General features: G+C 40.1%; 1 protein-coding gene across 1 annotated transcript in view; it reads left to right on the top strand.

Annotated features, from left to right (window-relative positions):
* Positions 1-22,927, top strand: part of EXT2 (exostosin glycosyltransferase 2) — a 75,217-nt gene extending 52,290 nt beyond the window's left edge. The window contains 5 exon segments of the mRNA XM_010147140.1: positions 5,855-6,009; positions 13,078-13,221; positions 13,732-13,860; positions 15,061-15,143; positions 22,487-22,927. Of these exon segments, the coding sequence (XP_010145442.1) occupies positions 5,855-6,009; positions 13,078-13,221; positions 13,732-13,860; positions 15,061-15,143; positions 22,487-22,625 (650 nt within the window). The 3' untranslated portion in view covers positions 22,626-22,927.
* Positions 22,928-23,142: the final 215 nt, after the last annotated feature.

Raw genomic sequence — 23,142 nt, forward strand, 5'->3', positions numbered from 1 at the left:
AACCTGAGTATCCGATGGATTACTCTATCTTAAGAAAGTGTTAAAAAAAAAGTAAAAGAATCTTCAGTGGCAGGGTTTTTGCATTCTGTGCCTTTAATAGTCAGCACTGGTAGGAATGGTTTTTTGAACTTCTCTTTAGGTTTTGAATTTATTTGTCTTCTTGATGATGGACTTAATGCCATTGTCCTTGATTAGCTAGAGAGCTAATTCCTGATGGTTTTAGTCTTCCATGAATCATCTTACAGACCTTTTGCAATGTTATTTCCCAAGGGAATCTAGAAACATAGCTTAACAAACCCAGCGTGACAAAACTGGGTTCTAAATCATGTCCTAGAAACAAATACTCTAATTGTTTTTATATAAAAAGAATTCTGTGCATTACTGTAGGCCAATACAAATATTGTAATGTAAGTAGAAATCTGTTTTGAACAGATACTTGTAAGTTGAAGCAGTTGCGATGCCTCTACAGACTTTTTCAGTCAGCCATTATTGCAGGAACTGGTAATAAATAGATGTAACATGCTTGATGATGTTGGTTTTGACAGTCTTTTGAAACTTCAGATTCCAGCCAAAATCTGCTGTTCAATCTTTGCGACTGAAAAAGTACTTGTTAGGCTTCCGTCACCCGTGTTCAATTAGCTGAATGTGTACAGACTACCACAGACCAATTAGAAAGAGCATCAAATGACAGATTTCATAAAAAATCAGGTATGAGAGCTGAGTGTGGTGTATGGGGTTCTGTGCAACTGCAGGTACCTAGAGAGGAGCATGCTTAGAGATGTTTGCTGGCAGTTTTTTATTGACCTGGACTTCAGACTAAGAACTCATTTTTATCTATAAGCGTTTTTCAAGCTTACATTACTTACGTTTTTGTTACAAACATCTGATGGCCAGCCTAGGGAGGTGTGAAAAGGTTCTTCGGTGTGGGAGGGTGTTCCTTCAGGTTATAACGCAGTTGCCTTTCTCATGATTGTCCTCCCTTCTTTTCCTTATGTCTTTCATGTAATTCGCTAGGAGTTGTAGCTGAGAAATGTGTATTTAGAGGACAGGGAATTTGCTGCTCTTCTGTACATGAGTGTTTTAAATGGGAATGTAATTATGGCACTTTTTTGATCCTGCAATTTGTGGAAATCATGTTGAAATCATGCTTGAAAAATTTGCTGTGAGTTGCGGACTTGCAGGACTTAATGGTGGGATAGTTGGCTGGCCAGAAGTACAGCCATGTGTGTGGTTGTTAGGGATTGTAAGCCTATTAGAAGTGAAAGCTGCATTTGGAAAAATTGGGAAACTGCTGAGTTTGTGTTCAGAAGACCACATGCTGTTTTCTGTGGGCAGCTCCTGCAATCAGTGCATCAGTAGTCCTAAGTAGCACAAAGTGCCAAGAATGCCCCAAGTCTTGTTGCCAAAGAGCAAGTGTAAGTGTTATTCAGTCTTCTCTCGTAATTATTTCAGTATGATGTGCAATAGGAGCCGCCTGTCATTCTCTTCAGATTCTGTATACACATAGGCTTTTATACACTCCACATAGTTTTATTTTCATGTTTTACCTCTGTCTTCTGCTGCATGACTGAAAGTCCTCACTGGTTTTAAAAGTAGTGAGAATAATCCTAGTCCAAACATAGAATCATGGAATGGTTTGGGTGGGAAGGGCCCTTTAAAGCCCATCTAGTTCCAACCCCCCTGCCATGGGCAGGGACACCTTCCACTAGACCAGGTTGCTCAAAGCCTCATCCAGCCTGGCCTTGAACACTTCCAGGGATGGGGCATCCACAGCTTCTCTAGGCAACCTGTTCCACTGCCTCCCCACCCTCTCCGTGAAGAACTTCTTCCTGATATGCGTTTTTACTTTTGTATCCTTAAAGGTTCTCATGCTGTATTTTAAGGCTTCATCTGCCTTCTTATCTTGAGCTTTCTTTGATCTTTGCCATACTCTGTTAAGTGATGCAGTGTCCTCTCACTGCAAGATTAAAGCATGTGTTTTTACCTTGGTTATAATAAAGTTGTTTAAACTGGGAATTTCCCCCATATATGTTTTGCTGGTGCTGAGGTTTCTCACAACTTTCCAAACAGTAGCTGAAAATTCAGAGCATGATTTTACAGTAGTGACAGACCCTGTCTCTGACTTCTATGTAAGCCACATTCTCTGTGTGTTTAAAAAAAAAAGAAAAGTGCAAATACTCTTGTGGTTTTGTTTGTTTTGTTTTGTTTTTTTAATAAATATTGACTATTTTAACCTTTCTGATGAGTTCTAAAACTTCGACTTCTGAAGTAGCTCTTGTCTTTCTTTACTGCCTGTGTATTTCTTTTGGAGTTCCTGCAGCAAGGCTGTTTTCGGATACTTGGATCTCTGAGCGGTTACTCATTTTTGCCCAAGTTGCCAAAGTGGCTACCTAGGTGTCATTGTGTCGTGACATCTCCCATGCGCTCCCATCTCTGTAGGTACAGCAGCTCGTGGTATCGGACCAAGCTCTAGGGAGCAGGTAGTCTTACGCTTTCTTTCATTTTGCTTGCTGCAGAGAGACTGGTACCCTGATGGTCTTGTTCAGAGTTTCTCCAAATTGATAATATTTTCTGTTCATTAATTTAAGTCCAAATTCAAAAACTTTTGTATTATGTTTCTCAAAACACAAATGTGTTACAGTAACATACCTCTTTTTGAGAGTTGGTCATTTTGGAAGACTTTCCAAGACCTTAGTAAATCATGGGGATTTAACAGGATTTACTGACATCTGAGATGGCTGCTGTCTATAATTAGATTACACCTTCATTTTTCATACCCTTTTCATTACTTTTTCTTCTGTTATGATATTTTTATGGAAGTGGCATGTCTGTTACTAAGGAATCAGTTGATTTTTCCAAAGACCTAGAAGTTTAGTGTCCATGCTTGCTTTTAGCAATTAGTATTTTTCTATCCTAGTGACTTTCCAGTTTCAGTATATTCCTGAACTGAAAGAAGATCTTTGTTGCAATTTGGTTGTCTTCTTTTTATGTGTAGCAAACCTGAAAGGAAGAAATGCCTGAATATTTAACATGTATAAAACATGAACTTTGTTGATACTTTCAAATACAAATTAACAAATGCATACATAGCTATGGCAATTCTGATTGCTACTGAAACACCTGTGACAGTAGAGTTTTCTGGGGATCTAGAAAGCTGCTTCAAATTATTTGATACTAATATTGCAATTATACTTGGATAATTATAGTCAGTTAGCCTGAGGTCTTTAAGTAGCTCACAAACGTTAAACAGTCTGCAGTCTTAATGGGGCCATGATATGTGTCTTTGTGAGGTACCTGCAACTGTCTTATAAATATGGATACTTGCATGTTGTATGGTAAACCAGTAAGAAAGTGGCAAGTTGACTTGTGCGCTGATTTGCAATAAATGCTTCCAGTCATTCGGTGTTACTGCCTCCTGAGGTTAGGGTGGCTAACTAGTTATATGAAAAGTTTGCAGTTTCAGTGGTGTCCTACTAGCGTCATTGTTTCAGATTATGGTGCAAGCAGGGGATTTCAAAGACTTTACGATGCGGAGAATAAAATGAGCTCATTGCACTGTGATTAGAATCCACGTCTCTTGAACTTTTTTGTTGTGACCTCAAGGCACTTGCTGTACCTCCCCAGCTGCTGGCTGAGTGTGACTTCCACTGGAGCCCATCAGTAGCGTGGCTGAATCCTTCTGACTGGCTAACAAGCCACTGAAGTGTGCATTGGTGTTTGGGGTGGTGCCTCTTGCCTTCTGCTAGAAGGAAAAGACATGATTAAACCTGGACCAGAACCCGCATGTGTGTCAAGTACAGGCCATGGTCTACAAGACCACCCAGATAAAGGTAGATTTTACAGTCTCTTTTTCAGTCTCACAGGGAAAACTCCACGGTAGGAAACAATACAAATTTTGCCAGTAAATATCACTCTGTACTTCTTCTCCTTTCTTTTGGCCACCCATGCATGCCAAGCCTTCTTTCTAAAATCCAGCTCCAAGACAAACTGACTTTTGAAGACTCTCGGTGTGGTTTGGAAAGATGGCATTGTTTTCCCAGTGAAGCAGTGTTTGGATTCTGGTGTCTTTAAGCAGTATGCAGCTCTGTGTTTTGAGTGTTGTGTGAGTTGTTAAATCTGAGAGGCCCAGTGGCAGTGAGGACATGGATGCTCGTTCCTGGAAGCAAGTTTTTCTTGTAGATGTTCATAGTAAATGTAAGTGGTCCTGTCACTGGGCACCAGTGAAAAGACCCTGGCTCAGTTTCCTCTACACCTTCCTGTCAGGTATGTGTACATTTTGATGAGGCACTCCCTACGCTTTCTCTTCTTTAGGCTAAACAGTTACCAACTCTCCCAGTCTTTCCCCATAGGAGAGATGCTCCAGTTCATCATCTTTGTGGCTCTTTGCTGGACTCCTCTCCAGTCAGTCCATGTCTCTTGTACTGCGGAGCCCAGAGCTGGACACAGCACCCCAGGTGTGGCCTCACCAGTGCTGAGCAGAGGGGAAGGATCACCCCCCTCAAGGTGTATCCTTATACATGTTATCATTGACACAGAGAACAACTTACAAATTCTCTGAGCAGTCACTCTATAGAGGATGTAAAGTATTTTCACTTATTTTTCTTATGATACACTATTGTCATTCCCTCCATTTCACCAGTGTAAGAAACTCGAGTTTTCATCTATCTACTATTCACAAGGTGCTCAGACTCATCTTACAGTGCTCTCTTTTTCCCTCAAATCTTTATTAAAATATATGTTTATTGTGAAAGCTGGAAGAAGGCAACAAATCGCCTTTGTACTTGTTCAGCTGTTTGTTTAGCTATTAATTAAACTACTTTTTGATGAATTGGTGCTTTTGGGATGCATAGTACTGTAATAATGACTACTGTTAGCTTTGCGCTATAAACTGTATATGGTTAAATATGTGCATTTAGAACTAATGTTTAATATTTGGTCCTTAGTTGTGTTTCTTTCAGCCTGATGCTTTATTCTTGTCCCTGCTGTTATACCTTTGTAGGAGTAGAATAGGATTTTGAAAATTTTTTAATATATGCAAAAGCCTGCAGAAGTTGTTAATGTGAAACGTAAGGTACTACATTTTAAACACATAGCAAGAAATGGAAATCTAATTTTGCTGAAGAGTGAATTGGATCCAGTTTTGTACTTACAGGGGGTTTTTGTTGCTAGTTAAAGCATCATTTGTCTAGTGAATTTTCATGATTATGTGCTCCAGTGCTCTGTTCTACTTGTAACGATGCTGTAGGGCACAAGTAGATTCCTTTTGCATTTATCTAGCTTAATTTATCACTATCACTTAGGACTTTGAAGATGAAAAAAATTACTTGAACGCAGAATGTACTCCTTAACTGTTAATAGTGATTAACGTTTCAAGTGTATCTAGATTTTTAATTCATAGAATAAAATTTATTTTTCTCAGCACTTGATAGAACTAACATTCTTTTTCAAATTCTTTATGACTCTAGACTTGCAGTCAGCGATCGTATACTGCTCCTTCAAATTATTTTTAATAGTTGCAGTGGAATAAAATATCTTTTCTTGTTGTATGTCCTAAACCAATACGTAGTGTCACTAACTATTGTTATGTGATTATTGCAGACTGCTGTTCTGGGAAAGCTATCCCCTGTATAGCTGTCTGTGAAGCTGTCTGTAGAGAGCAAAAGAGGGAAACGTAGCTGAATTTCTGCCTCTTGCCTTCATATGCTTACATGTTTGCAAAGTAAATTGGCCATTAAGTAGCATTTATTTAAGATGTGAAGAAAAAAAGAGTAAAGAAAAGCTAAGACAGATGTGCAGACTCGTTCAGAAGCAAAGTATAATATTGAATTCCATTTCTTTTCATTTTTCTCTCTAGATTCCCTCTGGCCAAAGATTCGTGTTCCCCTGAAAGTTGTTAGGACTGCAGAGAACAAACTCAGTAACCGCTTCTTTATTGAAACAGAAGCAGTGTTGGCTATTGATGATGATATCATTATGTTAACCTCAGATGAACTCCAGTTCGGCTATGAGGTAAGAGAGTTGGGGTTTTTTCCTGTCTCTTAGGCTGTCCACTTCAACATTGTCTGTGTATATGAAGTGGAGGAATTACTGCAGTCTGCCGATTCAGATCTCTCTTTACCGTAACAGTTAAATGCTGACTGCAATATTTTCACAGATAGGCATTACTGTGTGGAGAAAACTGCCAGATAACTGAAAATTTTCGGGAACTGTCACAGTAATGCCAAGAGGCTCCAGAAAATGTTGTGCAATTGGTGTAATGGAAGCAGTCTGGAGACTGTGAGTTGCATTCTTCTTACAAGTTTCCAACAGTTTTCAGACAAATCAGAAGTACTGTCCAAGTTAATGTGTCTTGATTGACGAGACAAGTTTCAGAGATTAAGTGTTGGGAACAGAGAAGGCCTCTTGAGGACATGCCACAGTAAGGTGGAGTGCAACGGAAAGAGGAACTGCAGAATGTCAAGGAGGGGATGCATGTGTCACATGCTCAAAATGGCAAAGCTTCAACAGCTGCTGTTGTAATGAGTGTATCAACAAAAAGAAAGTTTGTCCAAATCAGTTACCCATGGCAGTACAAAGAGGTGAAAGTCTTCATAGGCGTTGGAGTCGTCTGTTAAAAAGTGCGGTTACTTAAAGCAACACCGATGTCTTCCTTCCAAACCTGTAGTTTGGATGAGTTCATTTTTGTCTTCCGTTTGTATTGGAGTATGTGACACAGTCCATAATCTGCATTACTGTTATATGCATGAATTTAAGACAAACACGCCATATTTGTCAGTAAATCCAAAACTTTAGAAAACGTGAGATCATATTTAAGAAAGGTCTGAATAATTCAGTCACACCTGTACCTGCAGTATCAAAAGCAAAACACCACCGGACTTCATACATGAGAACTAGAACACAAAACTATTACCTAAACTGAGTGAAATGATGAAAGCCACTCTTCCAAAGGGTAGAAAGTAAACTATGATAGTTGTCTCATTTTTAACAACCTTCAGCATGGCTGTTAATACAAGAAGATATTTTATAAGAGATGCTGAAAGTATTTCTTCAGTGTGAATACGTATGTGGTAATATGGCTATTTCTTCCTCTCAAGTGAAAGGGACTGTTAGCAAGTAATGAGCTTTTGGACTCAAGAAATGACTTGTGGTAATGTAGGTATGCTGGTGTAATAACAAAGATGTTAAGTGGTGGAGACAGAGGTTTAATCTATCATGTGTGTCTCCAGAAAGGAAATGCTTCCCTTGCCAGGTTAAGAGTAACGAGTTAGTACATGAAGTGTGAAAGATGGAATGAGGAGAAGACAACTGAAGGAAGCGTTTTTTTGGCCACATATGCCTTCTCTGTACTTTGTTGCCTACATGGAGTGTTTTAAGCACTGCAGTGCAACAGCAGAGCAATCAAGTGCTGGCAGTACTGCCAGCTGGCTGACTTCTGTCTCTGTTGGTGCTAGAACTAGTCGTTTTGAGGGTGAACTGATGGGGTGAAAGACAGCAAATCCATACGTGCATGCTATGTAAATCCTGGCTCTGCTTGCAGTTTGATTTTCATTTTCATCAAGCTGTCACAAAGTAAATAAAAATAAGTTTTATAAAAACCTAAGTGACTGTGTAAGTAGTTCCAAATGAATCTCTGCTACTGGCAAAGCAGGCTTGGAGGGCTTCAAAGCAGAGATTCAGGCTGCAGCTGAGTTTCAGCTGTGTGAGCCAGAAGTCGTGAGAAGTAGAGCTCGTGTGTCTGAAGTGTTCAAATTAACATCCTCAGTGGAGAATATCTGTAACTTCACATGTATTGAGACTGGTCACTTAGGAGAGAGTTATGCTCATGGGGAAAAAAAAAACGAGGCAAAGAAATGTTGATGTGAATTGCTCTGCAGTTAGTGTGGTTGGGTGGAGGTTCTGACTTAAACTCTCCATCCCCAGGTCTAGCTGTTGGGCTCTGCTGGCTCACTTACTGGCCTTCTGTGGAACATATGCATTGGGTGCAGGGACTATCCGAGTAACAGTCCTTATATTCAGTGTGTGAATGTAACTGTTTGGACACAGGGTTGTTTAGTCTGGCAGACTAAAAACTATCGCTTTTGTAGTTTTTTGCATTTTATTATAAATCCTATTCCTTTTTGATTCTGGGAATTCAGCTTGTTACATAGCCACATTGATGGAAAATTAAAATGCCTTATTGAGCAGATAGTTGAAACAAACCTGTGGTTAGTTTGAGCCCTTATATTTTGAGATGGCTTTCTTTTCTTGTAAAATACAGGAATAGAAGTGTCCCTGACTACAGAAGCACAGCAGATTATTTTATAAATACACAATTTTCCTCTTATAGAGGGTGGGTGTTGTAGTTCCTACTCTCTGGCACAGAAATCAGGGGCTGAAGATTGATCTTTCCTGTCCCTGAGTGTCTGTGACTTGCTTGACAGGTCTGAGCTGGCTCCCAGATGTTTAAATTGTCCTCAGCCTGTGATAATTTATTTATCTGTATATGTGTGTTACCAGAAAAGTATCTCCCAAGCTCTTGACTCATTTGCAGGGGAATCCAGAGGGAACAGTAGCAGCATATAATGTTACTAGAAAGTTTTCTTTAAAAGAATGTCTGCTTCTGCTTTGGTCATAAGAAGGGCTGGAAACGTGACATTCAGTAATTTTCTCTTCTCCTCCTGACATTCTTGAGACTTTACATTTAAACATGTGGCAAAACCCCCTCTGTCACAGACTTGTCTGAATGTATACAGCAAGCCTAAAAAACCCAGAACACTTTGATCTCTGTACACTTTCAGCCATAAAAAATTATAGTAACACTCAAAGTGTCAGACATTTTTTACTTGTTAAAAGTGAACTATTATGGTACAGTGATTTATGACATTGCGTAAATCTATTGGAGCAAGCAGAAAAAGAGTCCGTGTGTGCTGCTGTCTTAAGGTAGCAGAAGAATACTCATGACATTCTGACTTGAAAGAAGTATTTCTGTTAAGTTACGCGATGAAATCACAGGCGTGACTTGGGGCACTGGAAGAAAAACTGTTAGGGCTAGACAACTTTTTCCTCATGTACCGATCTTTGTTGTTCACAGAGGGAATATCAGAGAAACCCAAAGAACGGAGCAAGTATTTAGATTATCATAATCTTAAGAACATTAAAGCAGAACCGTTGGTTGCTTCTGAAGTGTTTGGTGTTTGAATGTGGGACTGAAAGCACGCGTTGTCGTGTTCCCACCTCAGCCAGCCTCGGCACAGATGGGTTGGCATTTCTATCACCCTAAAAAGTGGGGATAACTGTTTCCAAGTATGAAGTTTATGAAGATTTCTTATTAGCTACTTAGGCAGCCCTTCGTCCTTACAAAGAGAAAGTATTCTTATTACAGCAATAATAGAAATTTGCATTATTACTCTGAGTGCATGTTTTTGTTCATAGAAAATATTACTTTGTGCACTGCTAAGTTTGTGGGTTTTTCTATTGGAAGCTTTTTGCCTACTGCTAGTAGAGATCATCTGATTCTGTCTCAGAGCTAGTTTTCAGTGCTTCATGTCTCTGGGGCATTCTTCAAAAAAAAGCAATTCTCTGATGAATTGCATATTTCACTAGGCTAAAATCATCATAAAGTTTGAATGCCTTCTTTAGATGAATTCTTCTATACCCATTTTGACTGTTAAAAATGTATTTTTCAGCATTTCTTTAAAGAAGAAATAATAGAATGCTCCTTACCAAAAGACTTCTCCATGAGTAACTGCTGGCCACTTTCAAAGCTCTCCTTCAAATTGAAGTGTTTTACAAATTATGTGCATGTGAAGTATCACTTGTCTTTTAGTGGGCTTTGTGTTTACATTTTGCTTTGCTAATTTTAATAATAGCACAAGCCATCTCTTCAAAGACCAGGGCAGAATTAAGAGGGTGGATCAGGCTCCGGGAGGAGAGGAGGATTACTGACTGATTGGGTTTTCTTTCCCTTGTAGATGAGTCAGTGTTTCATTCTTGCAATGTTGCCGTAGCACCTTTGGAAATGCTGATTAGTTTTTGTATTTATTAAATTACATTTTTTTCTAGTTGCAATTAGCCAATTCCTGAAGTTGCATGTGACTTAATATAGTCTAGTAAATTTAATGCATAGATGTTGGAGTATATTCTGGAAAAGGAAGTGCTTCTCTGTGTTCCAGCTACATGGAGAATGAGCTGTGGGAGCTGTTCTGATGGCACAGTGGAACGGCACGGTTGAGGTTAGGAGGCAGAGAGATCTGTGCGGAGGTGAGGCTGGAGGGTGTTTTAGCTGGTCTGTTTTCACTTGGGGAACTTGACTTGGAAACAAAATTACTATAATTTTCCTTGGTGTCTCTTACGAGATTTTTAGTAAAACGACCAAATCTTCTCTTTCGCTTCCATCTGGGAGATGCTTTGTCCAAGAGTATTTATCTTCAGAGTTGTGTAGCAGAGTCAGTGGAATAGTGTTGTCCACAAAGCAGCATACCTCCTCTTCACTTGGCAGTGTGTTTTTCCTTGGATGTGTCCCTTACCAGTATTAAATCAGGCTATCCCTCTTTAGTTTGAGAAAGCTAATAAGATCACTCGCTAAAATGGAATGTATTCCTAACAGACTAATAAATTATAGACAACCGTCAAACAAGAAAATGGGCCATAATACAAAATAGAGAGTAGTATAAAAATCATTACTAGTATTTTTGTTCTGAAAGCTTCCTTATAAAGCAGTAGCTGTATATATTAATTTTGGCACAAAACATATGTATGGATCTGGGCAATGAGCTGGATGCAGCTATTTGGAGTCTTCCCAGGAACTACCATTGAATAAGCTAGATTCTGAACATTACAGAAAAGCCAATCTTTTCCACTGACTTTGATAGCATTACTTTTAAAAGGAATCTTTGTTTAAAGCAACCAAATTATTTTTTAGATGCATCAAACTGACAATTTTCAGGGGCCATAGTCAAGGTAGCTTTGAGCTTTACAGCGGTACAAAGAAATCTCTGTAAGTAACATGCATCATAGTTGGCTTTTATTTTATGTTGTTTGCACTCTTGACGATGACACCAAGGGCAAAAACTAGAAGGGATATGAATCTACAGTTCTGTGTTGTGAAGGCACTGAAGTCCCTTGGGAAGCAGTAGCTGAGTTTAATCTTTCTTTCAGCTGCCTTTAATACGCATGCCATTCCCTCTACAAGAATTCTGAGCCCAGTACGCTGCAGATCCGTAGTGTTCTGTCAAATCCTTTGTTGAGCCCCAGTACCTTATGTGGTGGTGCCTTCCAACAGCTGGGAGACAGGCGGTTTAATAGTCAGGTTTAAAAAAAAAAAAATTAAAATTAAATCATTAATTTTTTCAGTGCTAGAGAGTGAGGAATGAAATTCTGGAAGAGGGAGTGGCCATACTTTTGGCGTTTTGGTCTTTGTTTATGTTTTTGACATCATGTCAAAATAGATATCCCAAGCCCTCGCTGGCTTGCCAGAAATCTGCATTTTTTAATTACCTGACGCACCAACTTGTAACAACATTCTATGAATTCTCTTTCAAAACATCTCTGCTTTAAAGAGCCCTCTGTTAGAGCATTGTCCTGTCTAAATACTATCCCAGTACTTGTGCCCTAGAACTGTCCAGAAAGATTGATTTCTGGATAAAGTACAAGTCGAGGAGTCAAAAGATCTGGTTCCCATTCTTGTTTCCTGTATGATTTTTGGCAGTTTTCCTCATCTGTATGTTTGAAATAATAACTGCTCTCATCATGGGATTCTGAAGCTATATTAACTGACAGCAATAAAATGTGTTGAGATGTATGGATGAAAAGGTATAATAGTAATGCAGAATCACAGAAACATAGATACAGAAGCCGTAACTTAAACCTGATTGTTTTATCATATTTACTGTGACAAAATGCTTGCATAGAGTCCTTATACTCCAGGTCTCCCAGCAGAAGCATAGTGGCACCCGAGAAGTGCCCAAAGCACACTGCTGACAAGGTGAGGTTTGCAGGATGGTGGAATTCCAGGCAAGGCTTTCCTCACGGCAAATTCACCTGCAGGGTTCCCTTGCCCTTTGTATGGAGAAAAGAGGTTTGCTAGTGAAGTGACCGCTGGGGATTTACGAGATGTTTTGTTGTTGTTGATCTTGCATACACAATGAAATTTGGGTGTTTGTTATTTATACACTACGAACCTGAAACAGAAACTCTTGTGACCTAACACTGTGTGTCAGAGCGTCAAGACTCATATTCTTCCAACAAACCTAGCAGTAATTTGGATTAAAGGACAAATTTTGAGTCATCTGTCTGCAAATAATCAGAATTGGATCAAAAAAAAGACAAACTGTGTATTTAGCAATCAAATAGCATTCAGACCCTTCTAAATAATTATAATCCTTTCTCCAATTTTTTCCTAACATAAAAATTGTCCATTATTTAATGTGGCCAGCAGTGTGGAGAACTGGGGTTGCGTTAATGATGGCCTTCTCCTTGTTCTTGTCTACTGTGTTTGATCCTGTAGTCAGCTACCAAATAATGTATGGAGTGACAAGGATGGTATCTTGATTGTATCCAGCTGTCTGGAACAAGTCAAGGGCAAAGAGGCCTTCCATGTAGCAGTAGATCCATCCAAGCACCCACTAAAGAATACCAGAAATATTAAAATATAAGCCTGTTTTAAGCCTGTTCCTATCAAAGGAAGCAGGTTGGTTAGATCTAAAGCCAGCTGTGAAAGTAGTTAGGTTGTAGCCATATCTACTGAAGTTAACATCAAAAGTTCATTTTAATCAGGCTTGGGTTTAGTTAGTGTTAAATCTTTTTTGAATAGTCGGTTGTGGTTCTCTGCATCAAGGAAGGTAGTATTGCTTAAGTGGCCTTTTGCTCTGGGGGCATGGCTTCCCTGAGTTGTAGTGTCCTTACAAAGCGAACTTGGGCTTTTTCGTACTTCCTCCAGACAGCTTACTATTCCAAGAATTGGGACTTAAAAGAATTGAAGTGGTCTTTGCACCACTGTAACTCTACCCTCCCACAGCAGATGTGTTGCAGCTGCCCGTTTGTGTTTGCTTGCTGTGCAGGCCTGGGTAGCAGTGCATCACGTGTGTTTCTTCTCTTCAGGTTTGGCGTGAGTTCCCTGACAGGTTGGTTGGATATCCAGGCCGCCTGCATCTTTGGGACCATGAGATGAACAAATGGAAATATGAATCGGAATGGACCAATGAAGTCTCAATGGTGCTCACTGGGGCAGCGTTTTACCACAAGGTAGTGCACAGCTTGTAGTATGCTAATGTGCAACATGAAGCTTTTCTAAAGAGCTGTCTGTGTTTCTGTTATTGTTCTGTGGTTGGTGGTGCCATGATTATGTTTTCTACAACAGTTAGACAACGAGTGGCAAACTTTCGCTAAGCCTCTTCCAGAAAACAGCTGATTGGTCTCTGCCTGTAAAATAAAAGTTACCTTCATGAACTTCAAGAACAACTCTGGCCATTTGGCAAGACCTGACACAGCGAATTTTGCAGTGGATGTATCTTTGTAGCTAGCAGTTTAAGAAAAGAAAAACGATTGTAAAGAAACTCTGTACTGGTCAGGAAAGCAGTATTTACAAAATGATTTTTCTATCTGCTAAAGTCGTTCTTGGCTGAAGGCAGTATCACAGTTTGCCCATAATCCATCCTTAGCTGCCTGCTGTTCAGTGAGTGAAATATTTAGTCTCATAGTTACTGCATCTGTATCTAAAATTATCTTCTATCTCTCTCTCCTTCTATCCTGCAGTATTTCAACTATCTTTACACTTACAAAATGCCTGGAGACATCAAGAACTGGGTGGATGCACATATGAATTGTGAAGATATTGCCATGAATTTTCTTGTGGCAAATGTCACTGGCAAATCAGTCATTAAGGTGGGACTTTTCTGCAGTTTCACTTCACAAAGTTTAAAAACATGATGTGCACGGTCATATAGATTTATTTAGTAGGCTTCAATGTATTACTTAATCTTCCTTTTTCTCTAATTCACCGCTGGTATGGTGTCTTGTTCTCCTTCCATGGTAGAAAAGCCCTTTTAGTAAAACTTCTATGGGAACTGGGAAGAGAGTATTGTTTCTGCTGGTTAATTTAGCCATCTAGATGAGGTACGGAAAAGGTAATTTAAATGATAGCTATATATATGTGTGTATATATAGATGCCCAAATACATATATTCTAACTATTTGGGATCACTAGAGGAAAGAAATTGCCAACTGTCCACAGCTCGCTCTGTCATGGCCTGGCAACAGCTGATTTATAGGAATGTTAATTGCAAGAATGTTAATTGCAAGATCAGCTTTAAATGAACTTTTTATCCCTGAATTAATTTCCTGACATGTTTCGACACGTTTTCAGGTCTGGACATTCACTCTGTACATTCATTTCCAAGCGTGTCAACTTGGAATGAGATTTAGAGGCCACCAGGCGTTACTTCAATTAACAGGGTCCATTTTCCGATCTGTCCATCATCGTTTACGGGGACTGGTGGCTGCGTTTCCTAGAAAAGCCTTCAGAAGATAAAGTGTGTGTTTTTGCTGAAAAAGTTTTTGAGCTGTATGAGGGCACAGCAGAGTAATTTGGCACCTCTGAGCGATTCGGAGAGTCTTGCAGAGTTTGCCAGTCAGCTATTAACTGGAGTGAGCAAAAGAGCGTCTGTTGGATTAACGTTACGGTGGAGTATGGGAAGCTATATTTCATCGCTGTTATGGCTGCAAGAACAAATGGTGTTTATACAGGGACCTTGGCAGTGAGAAAACAGTCATTAAACAGGAATTAAGGAGCTTGTCATCGCCACTTCTTTGCAGTTACAGAAGGAAAAACCCCTCCAAGCCATTTTTATTGGGCCCCTGTGAATTTTGCAGTCAGCCGGACCAGATGGAGCTGAATGGAGGAATGGAGTGTCTTTTTTTTTTTAACACCACCCCCCTGACCAGTCAACCCCCCCCCCTTTTTTTTTTTTGAGACAGCTCATCTTACACTGCAGGCATGTTCAGAGGTATTGTGCTGCTCTCTGTGGAAGGAGATTAATGTCCCTTCTGTTGATATTTGATGATATCTGGCGTGCCTTTCTGCAGGTGACCCCACGAAAGAAGTTCAAATGTCCAGAATGTACGGCAATTGATGGGTTATCACTGGACCAGACGCACATGGTGGAAAGGTGAGTGACCATACTTTATTCCTCTGATTGCCTTGTTCTGATCCCCAGAATCTTATCCTACATCTCATTACATTAGGATCAAAAATGCTCTACTGATTGTGTTTCTGTAAATTACTAATTTTGAAAGAATGTCACATGGATTTGATCAGCAAGTCATTGCTACAATGGATGATATGACACTGAAAAGTGGACTACTACAAGAAAGGACTTTAGAAGGGCACGATTTTCAGCAGCTTTGCTGTAAAGTGTGTGGGGGACATATATGAAATTCAGGTTGTTGGTGCTACTTTCAGTAATACCACATTTCTGTTTTACCATGGAACACCAACTGTAGTAAGTATGGGATTTATTTTTTTTTAAAACCAGACAGTTGCTAGCTTACCAAAGAGTAACAAGGATATAAATTATTCTAAAAGTTATTTGAATTTATGTTTGTATAGTCTTTCATCCAAAGATTGTGAAGCACATTGCTTCCACTAACGAAGGGCATTTGCCTACACAAGTGCATGTCACATTTTTAGCAATGGCAGCATTATTATAGTTTTGTGAAAATTTAATTTTGAAATGAAGTATGTATTTGGAAAGGCAGTGAATATTTACAGTGAAATACTGATAATTGGTAAGTATGAGAGTTGTGTTCCCCATTTCACAGTGAAATGGCTTCCCAGCCTTGACCACGACACTAAAATTCCCTCCGCCTTGGCTTCTGAATTTGTAAAATAAGGGAAAGTTTCTTCAGTTTTACAAAGCTGTTGAACAACCCTTGAAAACGGCCATCTGACAATAAATGCACATGTTAGTTATTAGGTGGAATTAAGGTGAGATCTCGGGCTGACAAAGGCATTTTACCTTAGGCTTCTTCAGCTGTTGCATCTCTCCTGCAAATTTTGGGAAAAATAATTTGCAGCCATAGAATTGATGGGGCAGTAAAGCAGCGGTAGCCATAGTGCTGGAAGAGACCACCAGAAGAGGTGACAAAATTTTAAAAATCTGACCTGCATTTATAATAGACCATTTCAGGTTTGGAATGAGACACGTAACATGGTTGTCACCTTACCGGTTATCATGGTTATAATCTTAACAGTAAGCTTTATTTCTGTCCTTCTCTGCAGTTTTTCTCTCCTTCTCTGCAGTGTTCAGCAAATTTAAAGTGTTGTATCAATTTACTGACCTTTAGCAATGTAAATGATATTTATGTATTGTAATATATGCAGTGAACTAATACAAAACTGGTTAGTAGATTGGGGGCTTATCTACAAGAAGAGTGCATACGTGTGTGTGTCTGATGTGTAAACACACATTACACAACACACACAAACACATATATAGTTTTGCTGGTTGATTATTAACCAAGCATCACACCAGGCATTGAAGAGTGTAACCACCAAGGTTAGTGACAAAGTATTTAGACCGGATGTATAAGAAGGCTGGATTAGAAAAGGAGTAGGCAAGTCAGAGGTTAAAACATGCCCCATGAAGATGGTAAAAATTACTCTGTAGGAAACATCTTAAGGAATGAGCCGAAAGCTTTGTAGATCTTAAACGTTAGCTGAAGGGGAAGCATCAGAGGTTGTCTTTGTCCAGCAATTCTGCACTGGTTTACGGGATGGACTACCTGATGCCAGTTGAGCTTCAGCATGATCATACTAGTAGCATTACAACAGCACATAGGAATTTTGGTCATGAACTAGCTTCTCATTAAGGTAAACACTATAACAACAGAAGATGAAAAAGTGCTTTGCTCCAAAGTGCATTATGTTGCAGGGTAAAGGTCATGTTTCCATGTCTATAGCAATTCTTGTATCCTCAGAGTAAAGTAACACTGACAGTTTATTGAGAACATGTTTAAACTGTTGCTTTGCTTCTCTGTAATTTCCAACAGTGGAGATAACTGGGTTCTGGGAAATCCTAGATTGACTGCACATCCACATACTTTTATTTGCCCAGACAAAGGAGTACATGCCAGGATCGAATCTGGGTGCAAGAGAAAATCTGGCGGGATATACAGTTTGGGAGTATTCAGGCTTCATTTTGAAGATCATTAATATCATACTGCAACTGCATGCTGCACCTAATACCTTCTTGCCCTGTGATGTTATTGTCTACCTTCAACATAAGGAAGTTATTTGAAAATCTGAAAGGGTCTCTTCTTTCAAATCTTCTATGCTAGCTGTTAATTTTAAGTGGATAATAAATGATAGCAACTCCTAGAGCAAATTTTCCTAACTTACAAGTGAGTAAGGCTCTTACGGCTCATATATATCTCTCTGTATATATGTACACACACACTACCTATTTTCAGGGTCAGGAGAGAAGCTGAATGGAAAAAGTTTATGCATCAGGGATACTTGTCATATTATAAAAGAGTATTATAAATAATAACTTTGTACAGATAACTTTACAGCATTGGGTACGGAGAACAATACCTGGAGTATCAGGCAAAAGTCTGTTTTCAGCTTCATTTGCAGCTTCCTAAAGTGCCTGACACCTCATTTTTCAGCATTCAGAAATAGTGAGCAGGTAGTCCCAGCTAATTACTTGCCTGGATATCCAGGGATCAACCTAGTGTTTGTTTCACAAACAGTTTGTCGGGGTTGTCATGGGCATGCACAACATTTAGTGTTAGGTTTCTGGTTCAGAAATAGCAGAGATGCCTAGCAACTGCCTGATGATTTGTTTTGTGAGCGTAAAAGGTTTGAGAAATCAGTTGTGGAGATCTCTGCTGAGAGAGATGTAACTACCCAGTTCTGTTGGGCCTTTTGACAGTCTCAGCAGAGACAAAGGAAAGGTGAGACAATTGAACTCTCTTAAGAGATTTTTTTTTTTTTTTTGGACCAGTACTGAAGGATATTTACAGCAAATAGTGATGTCATAGTTTAACCCCAGTCAGCAAGTAAGCACCACACAGCCACTCGCTCACCTTCACAGAATCAGAGGAAACGAGCAGAAAATGCACGCATGGGTTGAGATAACAGCTTAATAATTGAAAGTAAATGAAATAAAATAATTATGCTAATACTACTAATATGTAATTAAAATAATACTAATAATAATGATAATATGTAATGAAAAGGAAAACAATGGAAAACAAATGAACAAAATATACAACCGCTCACCACCCACCAACCATGCCCTGCCAGTCCCCAAGCAGCGAGAGTGAGAGCACCAAACCCCGCCCTTCCCCCAGCCAACTCCCCCACAACTTGACGTTTTATGTCATGAAATATCCCTTTGGTCAGTTTGGGTCAGCTCTGAGATAACAGCTTAATAATTGAAAGTAAATGAAATAAAATAATTATGCTAATACTACTAATATGTAATTAAAATAATACTAATAATAATGATAATATGTAATGAAAAGGAAAACAATGGAAAACAAATGAACAAAATATACAACCGCTCACCACCCACCAACCAATGCCCTGCCAGTCCCCAAGCAGCGAGAGTGAGAGCACCAAACCCCGCCCTTCCCCCAGCCAACTCCCCCACAACTTGACGTTTTATGTCATGAAATATCCCTTTGGTCAGTTTGGGTCAGCTCTTCTGGCTGTGTCTCCTCACAGCTTCTTGTAGAGAAAGAGCTGGGAACACAGGGGCAGTATGAGAAACTGAAAAAGTCCTTGGCTTAATGTAATTGCTTGGCAACAACTAAAGACATTAGTGTGTTGTCAATATTCTTCTGAGCACAAATCCAAAGCTTAGCCTCACGCTAGGTACTACAAAGAAAATTAACCCTATCCCAATCAAAACCAGCACATGTGGGAAAACCATCAGTGCTATTCTTCTTGCTGTGAAATTTCTCTGAGATAAATAACAGACTTCAGTCCCCAGGATTCTCGAACTCCATCATTAAAATACATTAGCTAAAGAAAGCTTTGAATCAAGAATCCCCTTCTTGCCCTAGGTTAGCCTTTACATCAGGTCACAGAAGAAGCTGTAGAAATATCTCATAATCCCTGTGCTCTTTAAGTAACAACGAGTTTTTTGCCTTTAGCATCTTTGCATCTGGCTCTGAAAAATGGAGAATGCTGTAAAATGCAGCCTAGAAGGCAACTGCCTGTACAGTAAATACAGCAAAGGGTTGAGCTGCTTCTGCAGCAATGTTAACAGCAGTGTCTTATTTAGGACACGTAAGTATTTGTTAGAGTCAAAATAGGAAGCCATTCCCTTAAGAGGCAAACTGACCAGGTAACAGTTGGCCAAAGAGTGCAGGTACAGAGTTTTCCTGCCAAAAAATATTTAGGTTATAAGGGAGGGGAAACTGATTAAGAGAGACCTTAAAAGCCAGGAAGTTCACCCAGTCTGCCAGCGGCAACAGGGATCTCAATTTCTGAGTTCACACAACCTTAATTCCCTGTTGAGCACAACTGCATGTTGTCAGCAGAGCAAGGAAAAAAAAAGAATAATTCTTGGAACCAAAGATGCCTCTATTAGTATAAATTTGCAAAACTATTGACACAACAAAAAAACCCACCTTCCTTCCATATTACGATGACATGTTACATTCTCTTGACTACCTAGCTTTGAATATTTAATGTTATGGATACCCTTTCTGGTTTATATTGTCCAAAAGTGGCAGTGGCTTTGGAATTCAAGTGATTTAGTTCAGTGCAGGAGATTAAATATTTGGGAAGAGGGCTTGCCTCAGAACACATTTCGTTGCTTGTGTATGTCATTTCTTTCATTTAAAAAAAGCCCATTTCTGATCTTTGAATCTGATATTTCTTGAGGACTAACTTCTCTTATTCAGCCAGGCTGATTAGAACATACTGATTTTTCCTTGTTCATTTTCTTAACAATGAAGTCGTTTCTTGGTGGTTAAAGATACTGTTCTGGTGGGCTTGAATTTTGAATCTGTTATTTCTTGAGGACTAACTTTTCTTATTCAGCCAGGATGATTAGATCATTTTCTTAACAATGAAGTCGTTTCTTGGTGGTTAAAGATACTGTTCTGGTGGGCTTGAATTGTCTTGCCACCAGCATAAGTTTGGCTGTAGAAGAATTCCATCTTAGTATTTTCTCCTAACACCTCACCTTTGATTTGGGAGTAGAACCTTTCGAGGGAAGAGGTCAGTTTTGTCTCTTCTGTCCATTTGGTTTTGTCTTTTGCTCCGAGGGTGCCACTTAGTTCCGGTTGTGACAATGGCTGATCTGATGTGGACACCTGCCTACCAGGCAGCAGGCTGAGATAACTAATTCATTTCACACCAGCCACCAAGCAGCTGTTACATTACAATGTCTTTCTGTCATTACTGGCAGAGGCAGGATTTGAACCAGTAGACTAGAAATATTCTTATATTCCAGAAGCCAGTGAGGGCTGGCAGCTGTGCAAACTTCTCACATGCACATCTCCCGGTGCATCTACCTTCTCCCCTGTGAAGTTTGTGCTTTTCCTGTCTCAAGACTTCTCCAACACACACAACTTGGATTGCAGTTAGCCATATTTCTCAAGTAACAGGTGATTTGGAAGTCTGACCTTACCTGAAAATCAGGTGTCTTTAAAGTACCTTACGTTGGATGTCTCATGGAGGCAACAGAAACTACTTAGTGCTCCTGGAGAAAACGCTCTGTTCCTGTTCTCTGTGTTACTGCAACCTTGCTGTGCCCAGGGCCCAGAGCTCACCCTCCCCATGGTTCACCTTGTTATTGCAGACGTTGAACAGTTCCTTGGGTCTCTGCTTCTGTCCTGACTGATGGCTCCTTCGCTGTTTCAGATCTGTGCTACTCTGGAGCAAATTTTGCTTGTGCCAGGTCTAGAGGTTGCTTCCCACTGCACGGGGTTTCCTCTTACACCCTGAATTCCTTACCATTTTTTTTGCTAGTCCAGAGATTTGAATCTCCAGGTAGGAAGAAGTATGAGGGGACAAGAAGATAGCAGAAAGTGAAATACCTGCTTTTACCTGTATAAATATTTTACTGTGGTATCACCCATATGAAGTAGTTTTCTGACACTTTTCTCAGGACAGAAAATGGCCTGAAACATGACCATTAAAGCCTGAAACAGCTGTGTGGAGATGTAGCACTTGAACAACCTGGGCTTTGTGTTTCCCAGTCATCTACTCTAGTTAAGGAGGGAGCCATGGGGTGGCTCAGAGGCTGAGGAATTAATTTTGAAAACTAGTCTTGCTGTGCCATCTACTTCAAAAGAGTGTTTGGGGCAGCTTTGAGCAGTCCCCATCACAAAACTGTCACACTTGGTTGGTGTGATTGACCGGGGTCTGTTGAGGAAAATTATCCTGGAGCCGTAGTGACCCCCCGATGCTTCGAAAGTAGTCTTGAAGAGGGAGAAACCTGCTTTGGGACCGCCTGCGGCACATCAGCCTCAGTAGCTGAGTCAAAGTACTCACTTCTTTTTTGTCTTCCCTTTTGAACAGCAAAAGAAAGGTGAGCTGTTTTCTTGTAGCTGTCTCTGCTGTGTTAGGTGTCGGGGACTGTTGTCATGATTCTTGGTGTCTGAAGTTCTTAAGAGCTGTTTTGTGAACTCCACGGCTAATGTTAGTGAGCTGAGCACTGGCTGGGGTGAGCCAAGTTTCCCTGCCGTGATTCCACAGGTACCATGCCTTTCAGTGAAAGAGTGAAAGGAGCAATGTAAGGTTGAACATCTGTTTGCTTCTTTTCCGAAGCGCATGGCTGTTCCCTTCCGTGGCATGACTGACACCTGCGGTTATTAAAGCTGAAAATCATCAATGATCCGACCTTTTCTGTGCTAATGTGGTGCCTTAGTGCTCAATATCTCTTTATTTAGACAAGGAAAATAAACTAGTTGGTTTCATTTTACAGGTTTTTTTTCAGGTTCACTTTTAAATGACAGCATGATCAGCACTGCCTATACACTGAGGCATGTTTAATTTTGTGGGAAAAGATAGAGCTGCTGAAGAAGCCTGAAAAAAAACCTAGCCTGTCTTTTTTTTTCAGAACTCCATTTTTACAAAGGCTTGGGGTTTGAAAATCCTTCATTATGAGCCAAATTGACCCAACAGTGGCCCTTTAAGAGACATGTTGGCAGTTAATCTGTTCGGGTTTACAGCATATACATTGCTTTAAGAATGACTGGAATTCTGCGGGGAGGGAAGAGGGAAGCTTTGACCTCCATGTGCACATGTGCTGCTGCCAGCATCCCCTTGCTCGTCTCTGTGATTAAATGGATAAATCAAAGAACACCAGCTTCTTTTCAATTCTCTCTGCAGCGAGGCTCTCTTATTTACTAGTACCTGAAATACATTTACATGTCTGAAATACTTCCAAGCGCAAGAGGGAAGGTTTCCACCAATTATGTTGGTTTGGGAGCTGGCAGTCAGCCCAGCTGTTGGGGTTCTTAATTACATTGCTTTCCCTTTCACCAGGTCTGAATGCATCAATAAGTTTGCCTCCGTCTTTGGGACCATGCCGCTGAAAGTGGTGGAGCACCGTGCTGACCCTGTCCTGTACAAAGATGACTTTCCTGAGAAACTGAAGAGTTTTCCCAATATCGGCAGCTTGTAGAGGCAGCTGTGTGACAGACCTGGGTGATGAGAACGACAGCCAAAGAGGTGCTGTGAGGAGTATAAGGCCCTGAAGAAAAAAATGGCTAGAGAGTGGGCTGCATCTGAGGGAGATGGGAATTAATGTTGTATTCTGGTATGTTGTCTTCCCTTTACATTGCACGAAGATGTATGGAAAGCTGAATAACTGCTTCTCTGTTGCTTGCAGAGGAATTGAATCTATTCATGGGTCCTCCCAGAAATGTCAAACGCACACTTTGCTCCAAAGGAGGCTATGCACCCGGAAGAATAAAACAGAATCTCGTGCTGTGTGGTCTGACTGGCATGACTGACCTCTTCTATCGAACATGCTGCAGTTCTCTGGCTTGTAAGCATCCATCCATTCAAAGCAACTCTCTGCAATGTATAGCTGCTCTCTTCTGGGGAGACCTTATTGCCTGTGTGGTTGGTGGGCCTCTGTCTTTTGAGCTTAATTCTTGGCCTAATCGACTATATAACCAACAGGTTTTTTTTCTGCC

The sequence above is a fragment of the Eurypyga helias genome, unplaced genomic scaffold (assembly GCF_000690775.1).
Source record: "Eurypyga helias isolate BGI_N326 unplaced genomic scaffold, ASM69077v1 scaffold9522, whole genome shotgun sequence".
NCBI lineage: Eukaryota > Metazoa > Chordata > Aves > Eurypygiformes > Eurypygidae > Eurypyga > Eurypyga helias.